Below are 12,343 nucleotides of genomic sequence, written 5' to 3'. Positions count from 1 at the left end.
CGTGTATGAGCAAGTTTTTTAATTTATATTTTAATCAACAACTTTTTCCAATGACTAATTTTGTTGAATGAGATAAAGATTTTTTTTACATGTAATCGACTCTTTGATTTAATCTCGTTGAGACCTGCGGAGCAACAGGTAAAAGAAAATGCTCAAACGTTTAATCTCTGTTTCCACACATTCAAAGGTTCGCTGCTTGGTGCGTCTATAATAATCGTAATATTCTGAATCAAGACAAACCGAATCAACTCCGGATTCCCGCTTCCTGCCACACGGGGCGGATGTCACGATATTGGTCAGAATTAAGCAGACAGACCTGCTTTGTGACTGCGTGACCCTCCTTCAGCATACACAACTCCCCAAATACCTCATTGAGGAATACGCCCGTATGGTCCCTCTCGTGCTTCACTGCAGACTGTCTTCGGTCTGCGGAAAAAGCTACGCAGGGAATCGAACCACGGTGGGTCAACGCCACATTTCCCGACAGGTCCGGTGGCCTTTTTCCCCCCCAAAACGCAAACACAGGCTGCACACGCAGGTTGAAGCCACTTAAGCACAGACACATGCACACAAGCGCACTGGTGCGCCGGCTGTGGGGGGAAGCACACGAGCACAGTTTGTTTGCGGTTTCTCTCCGCTGCTTGGCATTTGTCGACTTCTGTGTCAGCCCCCGACAATCTCGATAGGTCAAAAACCCGAATCGCCTGTTGTCCGAGGTGTCTTGAAAATGAGCCTCTCTAAATAATTACTCACTCAACCATGCCCCAGAAGCTGAAGGTGAGACACGAGGGGGGGGGGCTTTTCTTGTTTAGAGAGGTTAGGATATGTCCGGTTTTATGAACCAGGTGTCACTGAGAAAAATAAATGAAAGTCCCATAGCAGGATTTAACTTCTCTCTCTGCCGTGGTCGATCTGATATTACAGCATCTCGACAATCGATCTGTGCCGCTGAGCCGTGCCGCTTGATAAGAAGTGTTCAGACTTCCCATAGACAGGTGATAATGTTTTGTGGGCACAGCGTGGCCTTTTCACTGTCTGACACCAGTCTATTACAGCAGCAATCTGTAAGCAGCTGTAATCACTTGTAGGTGTGGGCATGATAAGGATGAAAAGAGCGCAGCTAAGCCACGAAAGCCCCGTCGAAAGATCAATACGTCATCTTGTCCAATAACAAACCACTTCGACCATTTGCCTGTCAACAGATATATTAGGCAGGAGGGAGGAGGGGGGGAGTTATGGAACTTTCATGATAAATTGACTTCTGTAATCAGGAGCGTGGCCACATCCACACAAGTCCACATCCAGATGAATCCATACCATGCGTTTACTGAGACTCTGTATTATAAAACATATAATGTGTTTTACAGTCCTTCGTGATGAAATCACATAGTTCAGTGATCTGTAAATCCATCGAAAATATGTGATCAAGCTTGTGTAGCTCAATGGCGAATCAATAGACGTTTCACAGCCAGATTAGCACATGCCAAGGATCACAGTGACTACAGGCACGGCATCGACGTACCGCGAATGACGCCGTTTGCATTCAGTTGGGTGATATTTCTCAGTGGACAAATTGTTCAATGCGGTGTGGACTTTTTGCAAAGACTCAGTGTGCATTTAGAACCGGATGAAAAAACATTCTTCTGTGGCTGCGACTAATAACTGTCAAGAAGTACGGATTAGCTTGACGATTATCGGAATCAATGGGATACGGTGATTGTTTTGAAGCTCAGAAAATGGTTAAAAATGCTGCTCGCAAACCGTCCAATCAGTCTAGATTTACAAAAGTTATAAAATGCTTCTACCCTGTACTAATTATTCCTGAATAGAGCTCGACTCTGTGAACAATACCCGTTCGCTCCAGTTCTTCACAAAACAGGAGCTCCTGCCCACTGGCGGCTAACCGCTAACTAGCTCTCCTCCTGCTGCTTTGCGGACAATTTCGTTAAATTTACAATGAAGCAAAATCAGGGATTGGCAACTAAAAGGCATTCAGGCTGATGTTCCAATTGAATGCAGTAGTTTTAACAACCTTCATTAAACCTTTATAGCAAAAATGATTGTCTTTGTCGACTTTCAAGTCTCTTTACATCTGCTTATCAGCTACGATGCTTTTATAAAGTCTAGGTTCTATTTTATATAATTTAATGTTTGCTGTACACTTAACGATATTGCTCTCAGTTTAATTACTGTAATATATTGTAATAATATTTTATTTGTTTTTATTCAGGTAAAGTTACTGACCAGTTCTAAGGATCCATGTGAACTTTGGATTTATAAAATAATTAAACCAATGGTATGAATGTTTTTTTAAAGATAACCTTCCCCTCAGGCAAGTGCAGTGTGTGCGTGCGTGCGTGCGTGCGTGTGTGCGTGTGTGTGTGTGTGTGTGTGTGTGTGTGTGTGTGTGCGTGCGTGTGTGTGTGTGTCGTACTGCCAGCTGCTGTGCAGGATCAGCTGGATTGCAATCGGTCCAGTTCTTTTTGTTGTGTGCGTTCAGTCTTTTGAGTAATTTACCAAACAGGATTCCCAACATCCAAATGTAGATTTTAAATGTACTTTCATCAGAAACATGCATCTATTGAATTGGTGACTGTCCATGTTACTAAGCAGACATACATAGTTACAGTAAACATGTAAATACACAGCCCTGAAGACACACTTGCACATATGTGTTCCAACCCACAAACCCCACACACATGCAGAAAAAAAACTGACGTTTCTGGCATGTGATGCAAGCTGACAGATGGTAGACGGTTTGGATTTGGATTCTGAAAGGACCTTCGTCCACTACCGAAGATACAGAAACGTCGTTACGTCTGATCTGCAGGAACAATCGGTCACTAAGATGAGATCACAACAAATGAAAACTATGATTATAGAGAAAAACAATATAATTATACAGTAGCACACAACGTGTACAGCACAGAGAAAATCTCACAGAGGCCAAAACATCCCACCGGTAATTTGTCTCCTTAATGCGAGGAAAACCAACACGTTGAAGAAAAAGAAAACACCCATCGCAAAGAATCACAAGAAACGCAGTCAGCAATTATTCCAGACTTAAAAAAGAAACACAATTCCATTCAGGCTTTTAACTTTGTAAAACACCAGAGATACATTTGTCGTACAGTCTCACGGGCGTCAATATAAAGTGTCGGTCTTGCTATGTTGTGTGATGTCGAAACGTGTTCAGACAGACAGTCACCGTGAATCAACACTCACCAAGCAACGAGATCACGCTAATGGAAAATAAAGCAATATAGAAGATACTGTTATTTGTGAGGCTGCTGCAAAAGCATCAGTTCATCCATTATGTCAAAGCAGAACTGCTAGTATGCCACTTTTCCCTAATAAGTACCCAACGCATTACCGCAGTGCTGTGCATAGTACATACACGGATGGAATTCTATCCTTTAGAACTAGACCGATATTCTGACCTATCCAGTTTATCTGTATTGCCCAATTGCAGGTACGTATCAACATCAACCGATAATAAACACTTAAGTGTAAATGCATTATTAAATAAAGGAAGAAGGATGTCATTTTAAAAATAAGTAAAGCAATGTGCCCTGTTGACATACCAGCTGTACATTTAAAAGCACTATTGAGCTTCACTTGGTAAAAGCAAACTGTTGTTTACACTGGCAATGTAATACAACCCAATGTTAAATATGACAGGAAGTTAAAAAAAAAACTACCACCACTACATCACAAATACTGTTAATCTCTTCTAAACTTTAATCCATCTTTGATTTGTTTCTTATGAGTTCCTCTGTCCTTTTGTGCGGTGCATCTTCAAATAAAAAAACTCAGTTGCAATTGTTATGTAGCCGGGGACGAGGACCACGGGAAGATACTGCTTCAATTCATGGGGTAACAAGCCAAAACATAACGACAACCAATGACTAAAAAACAGGGAATCAACAACTTGAACCAATATACGATATCACACCGTCTGCACCGCCAGAGGTCAACAGGGCAAGCAGAGGCCTCCATGCAGCGCATCCATCCGTCAAATACGAGCCGAGTGTTTTAAGGGTCATGATGTGTTAGGCTACCCAACTAGTTCAAGAGTAATAATAGTACAAAGTGTTTACCTATGCTTGCCTTAAAGGGAGAAATACCCTAATTAACCAGATTCATGTGCACTTGCTTTATTTCGGTTCACTGCGAAGATCTTTTTCTTTTGCTTAATTCTGTCCTCTGTTCTGCTCATTGCAAGCAGAGGTAGTTCCCTATCGTGTTCCCCTCGTTGCCAACAGGCTATTAGCTGGACTGTTGCAATGCATTTAGGCTGAAAAAAAAACGTGCACGAAGGCTGAAATTCAATAGTGGTGTCCAGCCGGGAGAGGCAGTGACTTACAGCAAAGTTAGAGTAGAAAAGCTTCAAGTTAGGAAAGGGCTGCTGGTGTTAAATGTAATAGGCTTAAGCTAGTGGAAGCTAGCATGTGTTGTAGCGATACGCTTGGCCCACTTTTCCAATCATGCTTGCCTAAAGCCTTCAGCTGGACTCAGTCGTTGGTTAAATTTGCTGTATTTTGTTACGGCAAAACAGTTTTTGTCCCCTCGTGTTGCGAGACATCGGTTTGACGTCTTGCTTTTCGTGGCAAGGCCGTTTGCCCCTGTCTACGACTACGACTATATTCTGCCGGGTAAACTATGTGATGATTTCCAAATGATTCAGGCGCCCCTTTCCATATTAGGTTCTTTAAAAATCAATATCTGCTAAAGTCAGACAGCACATCCACATGTAATATTGGCCAATTAAACGTGTTCAGTATTGCTCTCCGATGGGCCTTCCGAGTTATGCACATTTGTCACAGAACTACGTAGCAAAGGGTAAATCGCTCTCGCTAACAATAAAGACTATCATTAAAAATATTACCTTCTTGCATGAAATTGAAGTACGCGTACTTGGAGGAAGAAAACTGCCTTTAATGGCTTCGACTTGAGCAGCCCGTGTGAACAAGCGCACCGTTGCTGGCTCTCTGAACGCTTGAAGCGAGATGCCTCGATGGGCCGATACTAGTTCATCTTGATTCAGCTGTCATTCCCCTAAACGAGCTGCTAAATCAATTGTGACGCAGGGCCGTCATTCTACTGTGTCACTAGAAGGTTTATTGGGGGATAAAAACCATGGAAGCCATTGGAACAAGGTGAGACGATTCATAAAATTTCATGAGATGAAACAGGGTTTTTTTTTTTTTTTTTTTTTAAGAATGCGGAGTACGGAGGTCATAACAAGACTTTAAAATAAATGCTATTAGATATTAAATGATGAAACATACGCTGTTTATTAGGCTCATCCAGAGGTACTAAAAGTTTGGACAAAGTACAAGAAAAAGGACTCATTTTCAACCAAGCAGTGAAAGAAGTTGAACCAGTGCCTTATAAAATAAGGCTACATAATAGATTGCAAGGACTGTCAATCTTCAACTTCCTTTTATGCGCATAAAGGCAAGACCGAAATAAAACATGATTTTTTTTGGGGGGGGGGGCAAGATTAATAACCTATTCTTCAAGCGGATTCAATTATTTTTACCTCTGATCTAATTGTGTCTGAGTACAAACTCTAAATCAACATGAAAAGCATTCATTTAAATAAATAGATTTGAGTTTCTATAGAAGCTCGATCCAGGTTATTGCTTCGTTCCAAATGAGTTTCGAGTCCAACGGCTAAAAGATGAAATGTAACTCGAATGGGTTGTTTTGAAAAGCTGACGAGGGGGGGGGGGGCATTAGTCACTAAGACGTTTTCAGGGAAATTGAAAAGTCGCCCACATCTGCAACCTGTGGCAACAGCGTCACAGCGCTAAATTCAGCCTCTATTGGATTAGCGGTACGCAATATGACATATGTTGTTAATATTATGTTCTTTTATAAAACACAATAACCGGGCCAATCTTGTTCAACACGGCATCCCCCGACTCAGCAGATGTCAGTAGCGGTTGGGGAGGAGGTGAAACGCCGCGTGTTGTGTTCAATATTACCAGTCCAGTCCCAGGCCAAGTTGCATGTTTTGCTTGTAGGGATTTGCGTGTCAACTGAACTAACCGATTAAACGTCCGCATTTCCCTCCCGTTACCAAAGTAGTGGCTGGGCATTGGCCTGCGAGCTGTAACAAATGTCCTTTTCCTTCATTTTTTCTTTTTTCTTTTTTTGCATTGCAGGCTTTGACTGAGGTTTTTCGAGCGCAGCTCCCAATGTCTGATGGGAGGCAGAGCGCGTCGTCCTCCTAGCGAGATCCCAGTTTTGATCCCCGGCTCCTCCAGTCCGCATGGCCGATGGTCCTCGGGCAAGATATTGAACCTCAAATTGCTCCCTGCGGCCCCGTCCTCGGTGCGCCGGTGTGCATTCGTTTAGAGCCCTGATGTGCCAACGGGGCAACATGTTGCAAATTCGAGAAATTATCGCTTCTCTTTTATTCTGCGACTTCGGACTTTGTGGGCCGAGGTGAAGAAGCGAGAATGATAAGCGCAGCAGCGGATCCACTGGGGGGCAATAATCATTATCCCGCTAAAAAGAGATGGCAAGGAAGCAGATGGCGAACACCTTCGGGAAAGAGGGATGTGGCGGAGCTCTGACCATAAAAAAGAAAACGCCCTCAGAACGGAACGGATCGGCTCGGCCACTCGAGGGATCATGAAAAGAAACTGTCAACTGCTAATGATATCTGCCATCGCGCTCACAGTGCGCTTGGAGGGCGGCTTTCGCATTCACTTTGAGTCACATCGACACTGATAGCTTTTACCTCCACCGCCGTCTGGTAATTGCAGCTTTACAATAACTGACCTTAATGTGAATGAGGAACGTTTGTGGCAAAAACAATTAGCAACTTCAGACTGAGGATCTGATTGGAACTATAAGAGGAAGTTAGCGTCTATAGTTGGAACTACAGGGTATTTTATTGTTCTCTGCATCCAACAGTAGAAAGGCTGAAAAAATACAGCATGTATTTCTTCTTGATTCCGGCTTGATTTATTAGCTTATAGTAGAAAATAGCCAGTACATTCCCATCCGCTAGTCTGCCTTAAAAATGTTTTATTCAACACCGTAGTTCACTATTTACGTGCTTTTCTTTGCAATGTTACGATGTATAAAATGAATTCATGAGAAAATAACACTCCAATGGCAGCTCGGGGCGATCCCTAATCAACTTTTCATTGCATTTAGTGTTTATTCAACACTAAATGTTATTTGCTTTACTTTTTGTTGACAGTTTGAAGCGCTTAACTTACCCACAAGGGTTGAGACAAATTTTACTGCCAAACACCAATTACAGCAATGCCGTGGTGAAGTGGTGCAGTAGCAGTGCGGGTCTAGATCAAATGTAAAAAAGAGAAAAAAGGGACCCTCTGGGACCCTCTGGGACCCTCTGGGACGCGTAGATGATTTGCCATAATAAGACAGTTTTCTACACAACATGAAGGTGCATTAACAATTACGCAGCTTCTGTGGCATTAACAAGGGGTGAGGGAAAATGCCAGAATGAGTGGGATGCTGAAGGCCTGTGTGCTCTTGCATGAATTTTATATTTCCCTTCGTCTTTCCTTCCACTAAATAAAGCCTTTTTTTACTCTTCTGTAATAGTCCCCTTTACTACTCATACTCGCCACTTCGGTGCATGCGAGATGCTTTGTCCAGCCATCGGTGAACTGCACTGTCAAAACAAGAAACCCGCCAAAATGTTTTCCATTGAGCAGTGCAGGCGACAAGGCTTTGTTCTTCTTATGCCCGGGTCACTGCCTCTCTGTTCTGCTCCAATTGTGCATCAGCGAAGGAAACAAATTCATAACAACAGCTAAACCTTTCAAATCCGGTTGATTTGGAGAAAAACGAAATCCTTGTCAGAATCGACTTCTGTTTTACTAGTCAAGAGGGACCGGCCCGGTAGTACAACATGTTTGTAGGTGATGCGCGTCTGCCGTGCAAATGCATAATGTAATCATCGCACATATCTCCACTGTGGTCACGAATGATCTTTTTCCCCCCAACTGCTCGTCGCGGCGGCTCCCAGCTCCGGCCAAACCACGCGTACATGGTCTCCACCTCCAGCTCCTGGTCCCTGTGTTACCATTACATAAGGTCGGAGTGAAATATTCATCATGCTGATCTGGACCACATCTGTATGCAGCGGAGTGCTGAGGAAACACTTTTCGGTAAACCCGCTAACTACACCAGGCGGGCCGACGCCGATGGCGCGTTCTGAAGTGGTTTGTGCGCGTAGGTGCTCGCGTACGCTGGCGTGTTCACAGACGCGGTGCGTGTTTGAGTGGTACAGTTGTGCAAAGTACGCGTGTGCCTCTACAGAAATCTGCATGCCTGCACGTGTCCGAGGGGTCCTCCCGCTCTTCATCGGTATGCTGCGGTTGTACCCGAGCGCGTGCGTTGCCTCCATTCAAAGCAAACATTCATGTCGAGCAGCAGCGGCGGTGTTCGGGGGTTGGACCTCTTCTTTCCGCTTGCCGCATCGCGTCTTACCGGCATTTTATGACACGGTCGTAAAGATAAGTCGGTTACCTGCCGGGACCATCTGCAGCTCCATAAGGAGCCAGCTGGCTTCTGGCTGACCTGACATGGATTGCTGGGAAGCCGTAATTCAAGACTCCACCTAAATGACCACACACCACTCTCCATTAAAGGTTTACAGTTTAATCTATACAACAGGCCGGATCGCTTTACTTCACGTCAGGAGCTTTTTCTCTTTTTTGGTTGTTGTAACGACCGTTATTCAATTAGAGTGGATGTTGATTGATCGGCGACTATCTTGAAAAGTGTTTGACCTTCAATACAGCGGCTTGATGAAGCAGGCGATGGAAGATGAGCAGAAATGAAATCTCACTATGTGGATCCACCCGACCTGCTGGCTTTCTCGTCCTCCAGCTGTCTGAATGTAAAAAAAAAAAGAAAAAAAAGGGAAGAAGAGGGGAATGCTAATGTATATGTTCAGGATGAAGAAAAAACAACATCATCAGAGAAATATAAATTAAAGCTGCAAGGATGGCGCTGACGTGCATTAATGAAGAGGGAAGGAACTGTGCGCTAATGACGAAGGATTTACGGCGCCTAATGTGAGAGAGGAATCAAGAACACGCTGCTGGAGAGGCTCATTACTGTGCGTCGACTCCTACCTGAGTGAGAGTGCACACACGCATCTTCTAAATGTGAGACATGAAGACGTGTAGAGTCCGTGCATGCTCGACCGTGCATGAAAGGAACACCAATACCGTAGAACATGTGAAAGACGCCCAGGGGCGGTTTTCGCTGGGGATCTCCTCGAGGAAGTTGCACGCTTTTCGGTTTGTGACACTCTGCAACCAGTTTGCAATCTGCATCCTCGCCGCTAGAAGACGTCAAATCTTTCACATTCCACTGAAAAACTGAGAAAGAAACAAAGGCCTTTTCTTCACATGACCAACATCTGGAGCTACGTGACGTCTATCACATAGGGTGTCCTTTCATCACCGGTGGAACGACGCTGACTCACATGTAAAACCAATGTATTCCTGTCATTGATGACGACATCGATGCGACAACACAGCCTTAAACATGCGAAATCGTGTTTCACCTCATGACTCACTATCCTCGCATCAACCGTGATCATCAGCAGTGAAAATTGCCAGGATTCCCCTGCCCATGAAGTGCTATACTAATCGTACCACAGTGATAATTTCCTGTCACACTGCAGAGCATCTCTCCAGCAAGGCATTGGTTTAGTGTTGATCGCGGTGGAAGCGATGCCAGGGTCGGTTCTGGTTTGAGAGTGTAGTATTCAGTATTAAATACAGAGAGCTTCAAAGGGGCGAGCAGACACAAGGATGAGAAAACATGACATGCAGCCCCCCAGCTTCCATTTCCATCATTCATGAATTCAACTAATGATTATTTTCATGATTAAATGAGCAGCCGGGATTAATACAGTCATTTTTTTGTTTGATAACATTTCAGAGAATAGCAGAAGTGGACATTGTAAAAACCTTAAAGATAGAATTTATTATCACCAAAGAGAGTAAAGTAATCAAAGAACGGAAGAAAAGCTCAATAACTCAAATTATTAATTCATCAAAAAGACAGTTTCCATAGCTGACACTTAGTTTGCTTTGTGAAGTGACAACAAAACAGGTGATCCTTCAGCTAACCTCGGTCGGCAATCCGAATCATCGATGTTTGGAGGACCAGAAATCCAGAATTATTTGCATGATGTAATCTATGGTGGCAGTGGGCACATTACGGTGACTCCAAACACCTGGCCTGCTGCAGCGGGGATAGTCATGTGACTGAGCCACCAGCTGACCACCCAGAACATCACATCACAGCGGGTTTTCTCTAGTGAGGATTCAAAATGGCTTTTCCATTTCCAAAATGGCTTTTTAGGTGAAACGTAGAGCACAGAGGTTCTGTAATATATTTTAAAGCTGGTTTTAAAGTTTGAGTGTTATCTAAGAAAAAAAAAGTATTTGAGTAATATCTGTGCTAAAAGGTCTAATTACCCATGAAACTGTTGCAGACCCGTGACAGCAATTCATAAAAAGTATTATTTTGCAGTGAGTCGTGCAGTAAACAACAAGAAAAAGCATAAGTAGAAAGATTTCATTGGATCAAACATGTGTTAAATATTTCATCAAATGTAAATGAACACAACATTCTTCTTCACCTTGCAAGCAGATGTAAACCACAGACCGATTGGAAGACTGGCTAAGGGGTGAAAATGAAATTAAGTCGTATTCTATTAATCCCTTCTGTATTGTGACAGGCAATACCTCTCACTGCTTAGCAACCAACTCCTGCAGGGCAACAGTCAGTGTTGAGATCCACCATCCCATCTTCTCCCTTAAGTGTCCGTCGTGTGGCAACAGACATCCAGCACACCTGTTCTGCAACTCCTGTCGTTCCTTTTTTTGCAGCCCAGCGCTTTTAATTATTTAAACAAATATATGAGGGTGAGGATCGATAGCATTAAAAACAACACAAATCAGAGGCACACGTGTCTGCGGGGATATTCAACAGCAAACACAGCTCCCGTTCTTTGTTCTGTGCATTTCAAACACACAAATAAAAGGTACGCGGAGGTCTTACCCTGAACAGGCGCAGTATGTTGGCCACCATGATGGAGACGGAGCTGGAGGAGGCGCCGATGACGCCCACCACCCTCTCAGGCTTAGTGATGATCGGCGCTCCCCCGCCCACGCACTTGACGTCCGTCCCGTCCTTCTCGATCAGAGCCTGCACGAAGGTGAGCGACTGCTCCAAGGCGTGTGTGTCCCTGGAGCAGGTGTCCAGTATGCGCGCCCCCAGCGTGATGTTGGGCAGCAGGTTGTGGTCATTATTGATGCGGTCAAGGGCAAAGAGCATGGCCTCCAGTCTGTGGATGCCCTTCTCCTTCTTCAGCTCCCCGCACGGCTTGCCGTCGTGGCCCCTGGCGTGCACTGGGAAGAGCCCGCCCAAGGAGATGTCCCCGTCGATGCGGATGGAGTTCAAATGCGTTTGTCCCGACCCTTTGGGTTTGGCAGCCTGAGCGGCCTTGAGGGCGCTGCAGAGGAGCAGCAGCAGCAGCAGAGTTTGCCTGCTCCAATCCGGTTTGCACACCGGGGCTTGAAACATGGCCGCGGCCCGAGCGCGCGGCGACGCGGTGCAACCGAACCCGGCAATCGGAGGAGGGCAGAAGCCGGGTATTGTTTTAGGACGGCCGGAGGGTTGATCGCGATGCCTCTCGAAGCGGTTGGCACGGAAGAGGCTTCCTCTCATGCCTCTCCTCGCTCCCTGTCATTCAATTAATTTAGAATACGAGGACGGCTATTTCACAGGGGTGCAATCCTGCCCTCTTCTCGTCTTTCACTCCATCGTCCGACCACAGCGGTGGGCAGCTGCTCTTACGTTTGTTGTTATTCACAGACTTGCCTGTGGGCATCCTTCACTTGGGGCATTAGAGAGAACAAAGGTGAACGGAAAGCTTTTTCTCTCCCTTTCTCTCTTTGTGTCTTTTTTTCCACTCCACCTCAATCAGAAGTTTTTAATCTCCCCTGTTCCCCTGGGCAGGGATTTTGGTATATGTCAGAGCCCTCAGGCTTGCTCGGGTCCACGGGCTTCAGAGCCAATTCCTGAAAGATGAAAAAGAGAAGACAGTGAGACAATGCACAACTAAAATAGAAAAAAGAGGAGGCGATGGGATTCGTATTGGTTCGAGCTATTCAATACACTAAGTATTTTTTTTGTGCTTAAGTGCAGTGTGGAAAGGATAGACAGTTTTGCTCCCAACCTCGTTTATTTTTCTTATTTAGTCTTCTTACGCCTACCATTTTGAATTCAAAAGGTTTCCATGGACACTGAAGGTTGAGAGGGC

At 44.6% G+C, this 12,343-nt stretch overlaps 1 protein-coding gene across 2 annotated transcripts in view; it reads right to left on the bottom strand.

Annotated features, from left to right (window-relative positions):
* Positions 1–12,096, bottom strand: part of LOC120835433 (metabotropic glutamate receptor 4) — a 77,693-nt gene extending 65,597 nt beyond the window's left edge. For both annotated transcript variants that reach the window (XM_078092858.1, XM_078092857.1), the window contains exon 1: positions 11,080–12,096. In XM_078092858.1, coding sequence (XP_077948984.1) covers positions 11,080–11,748 — 669 coding nt within the window. In that variant the 5' untranslated portion in view covers positions 11,749–12,096. The remainder of the gene's footprint in view (positions 1–11,079) is intronic.
* Positions 12,097–12,343: the final 247 nt, after the last annotated feature.

Source organism: Gasterosteus aculeatus, chromosome 17, assembly GCF_964276395.1.
Source record: "Gasterosteus aculeatus chromosome 17, fGasAcu3.hap1.1, whole genome shotgun sequence".
In the NCBI taxonomy this organism is placed as follows: domain Eukaryota; kingdom Metazoa; phylum Chordata; class Actinopteri; order Perciformes; family Gasterosteidae; genus Gasterosteus; species Gasterosteus aculeatus.
Note: the sequence above shows the minus strand (reverse complement) of the source record. Positions and strands in the feature narration are given on the sequence as shown.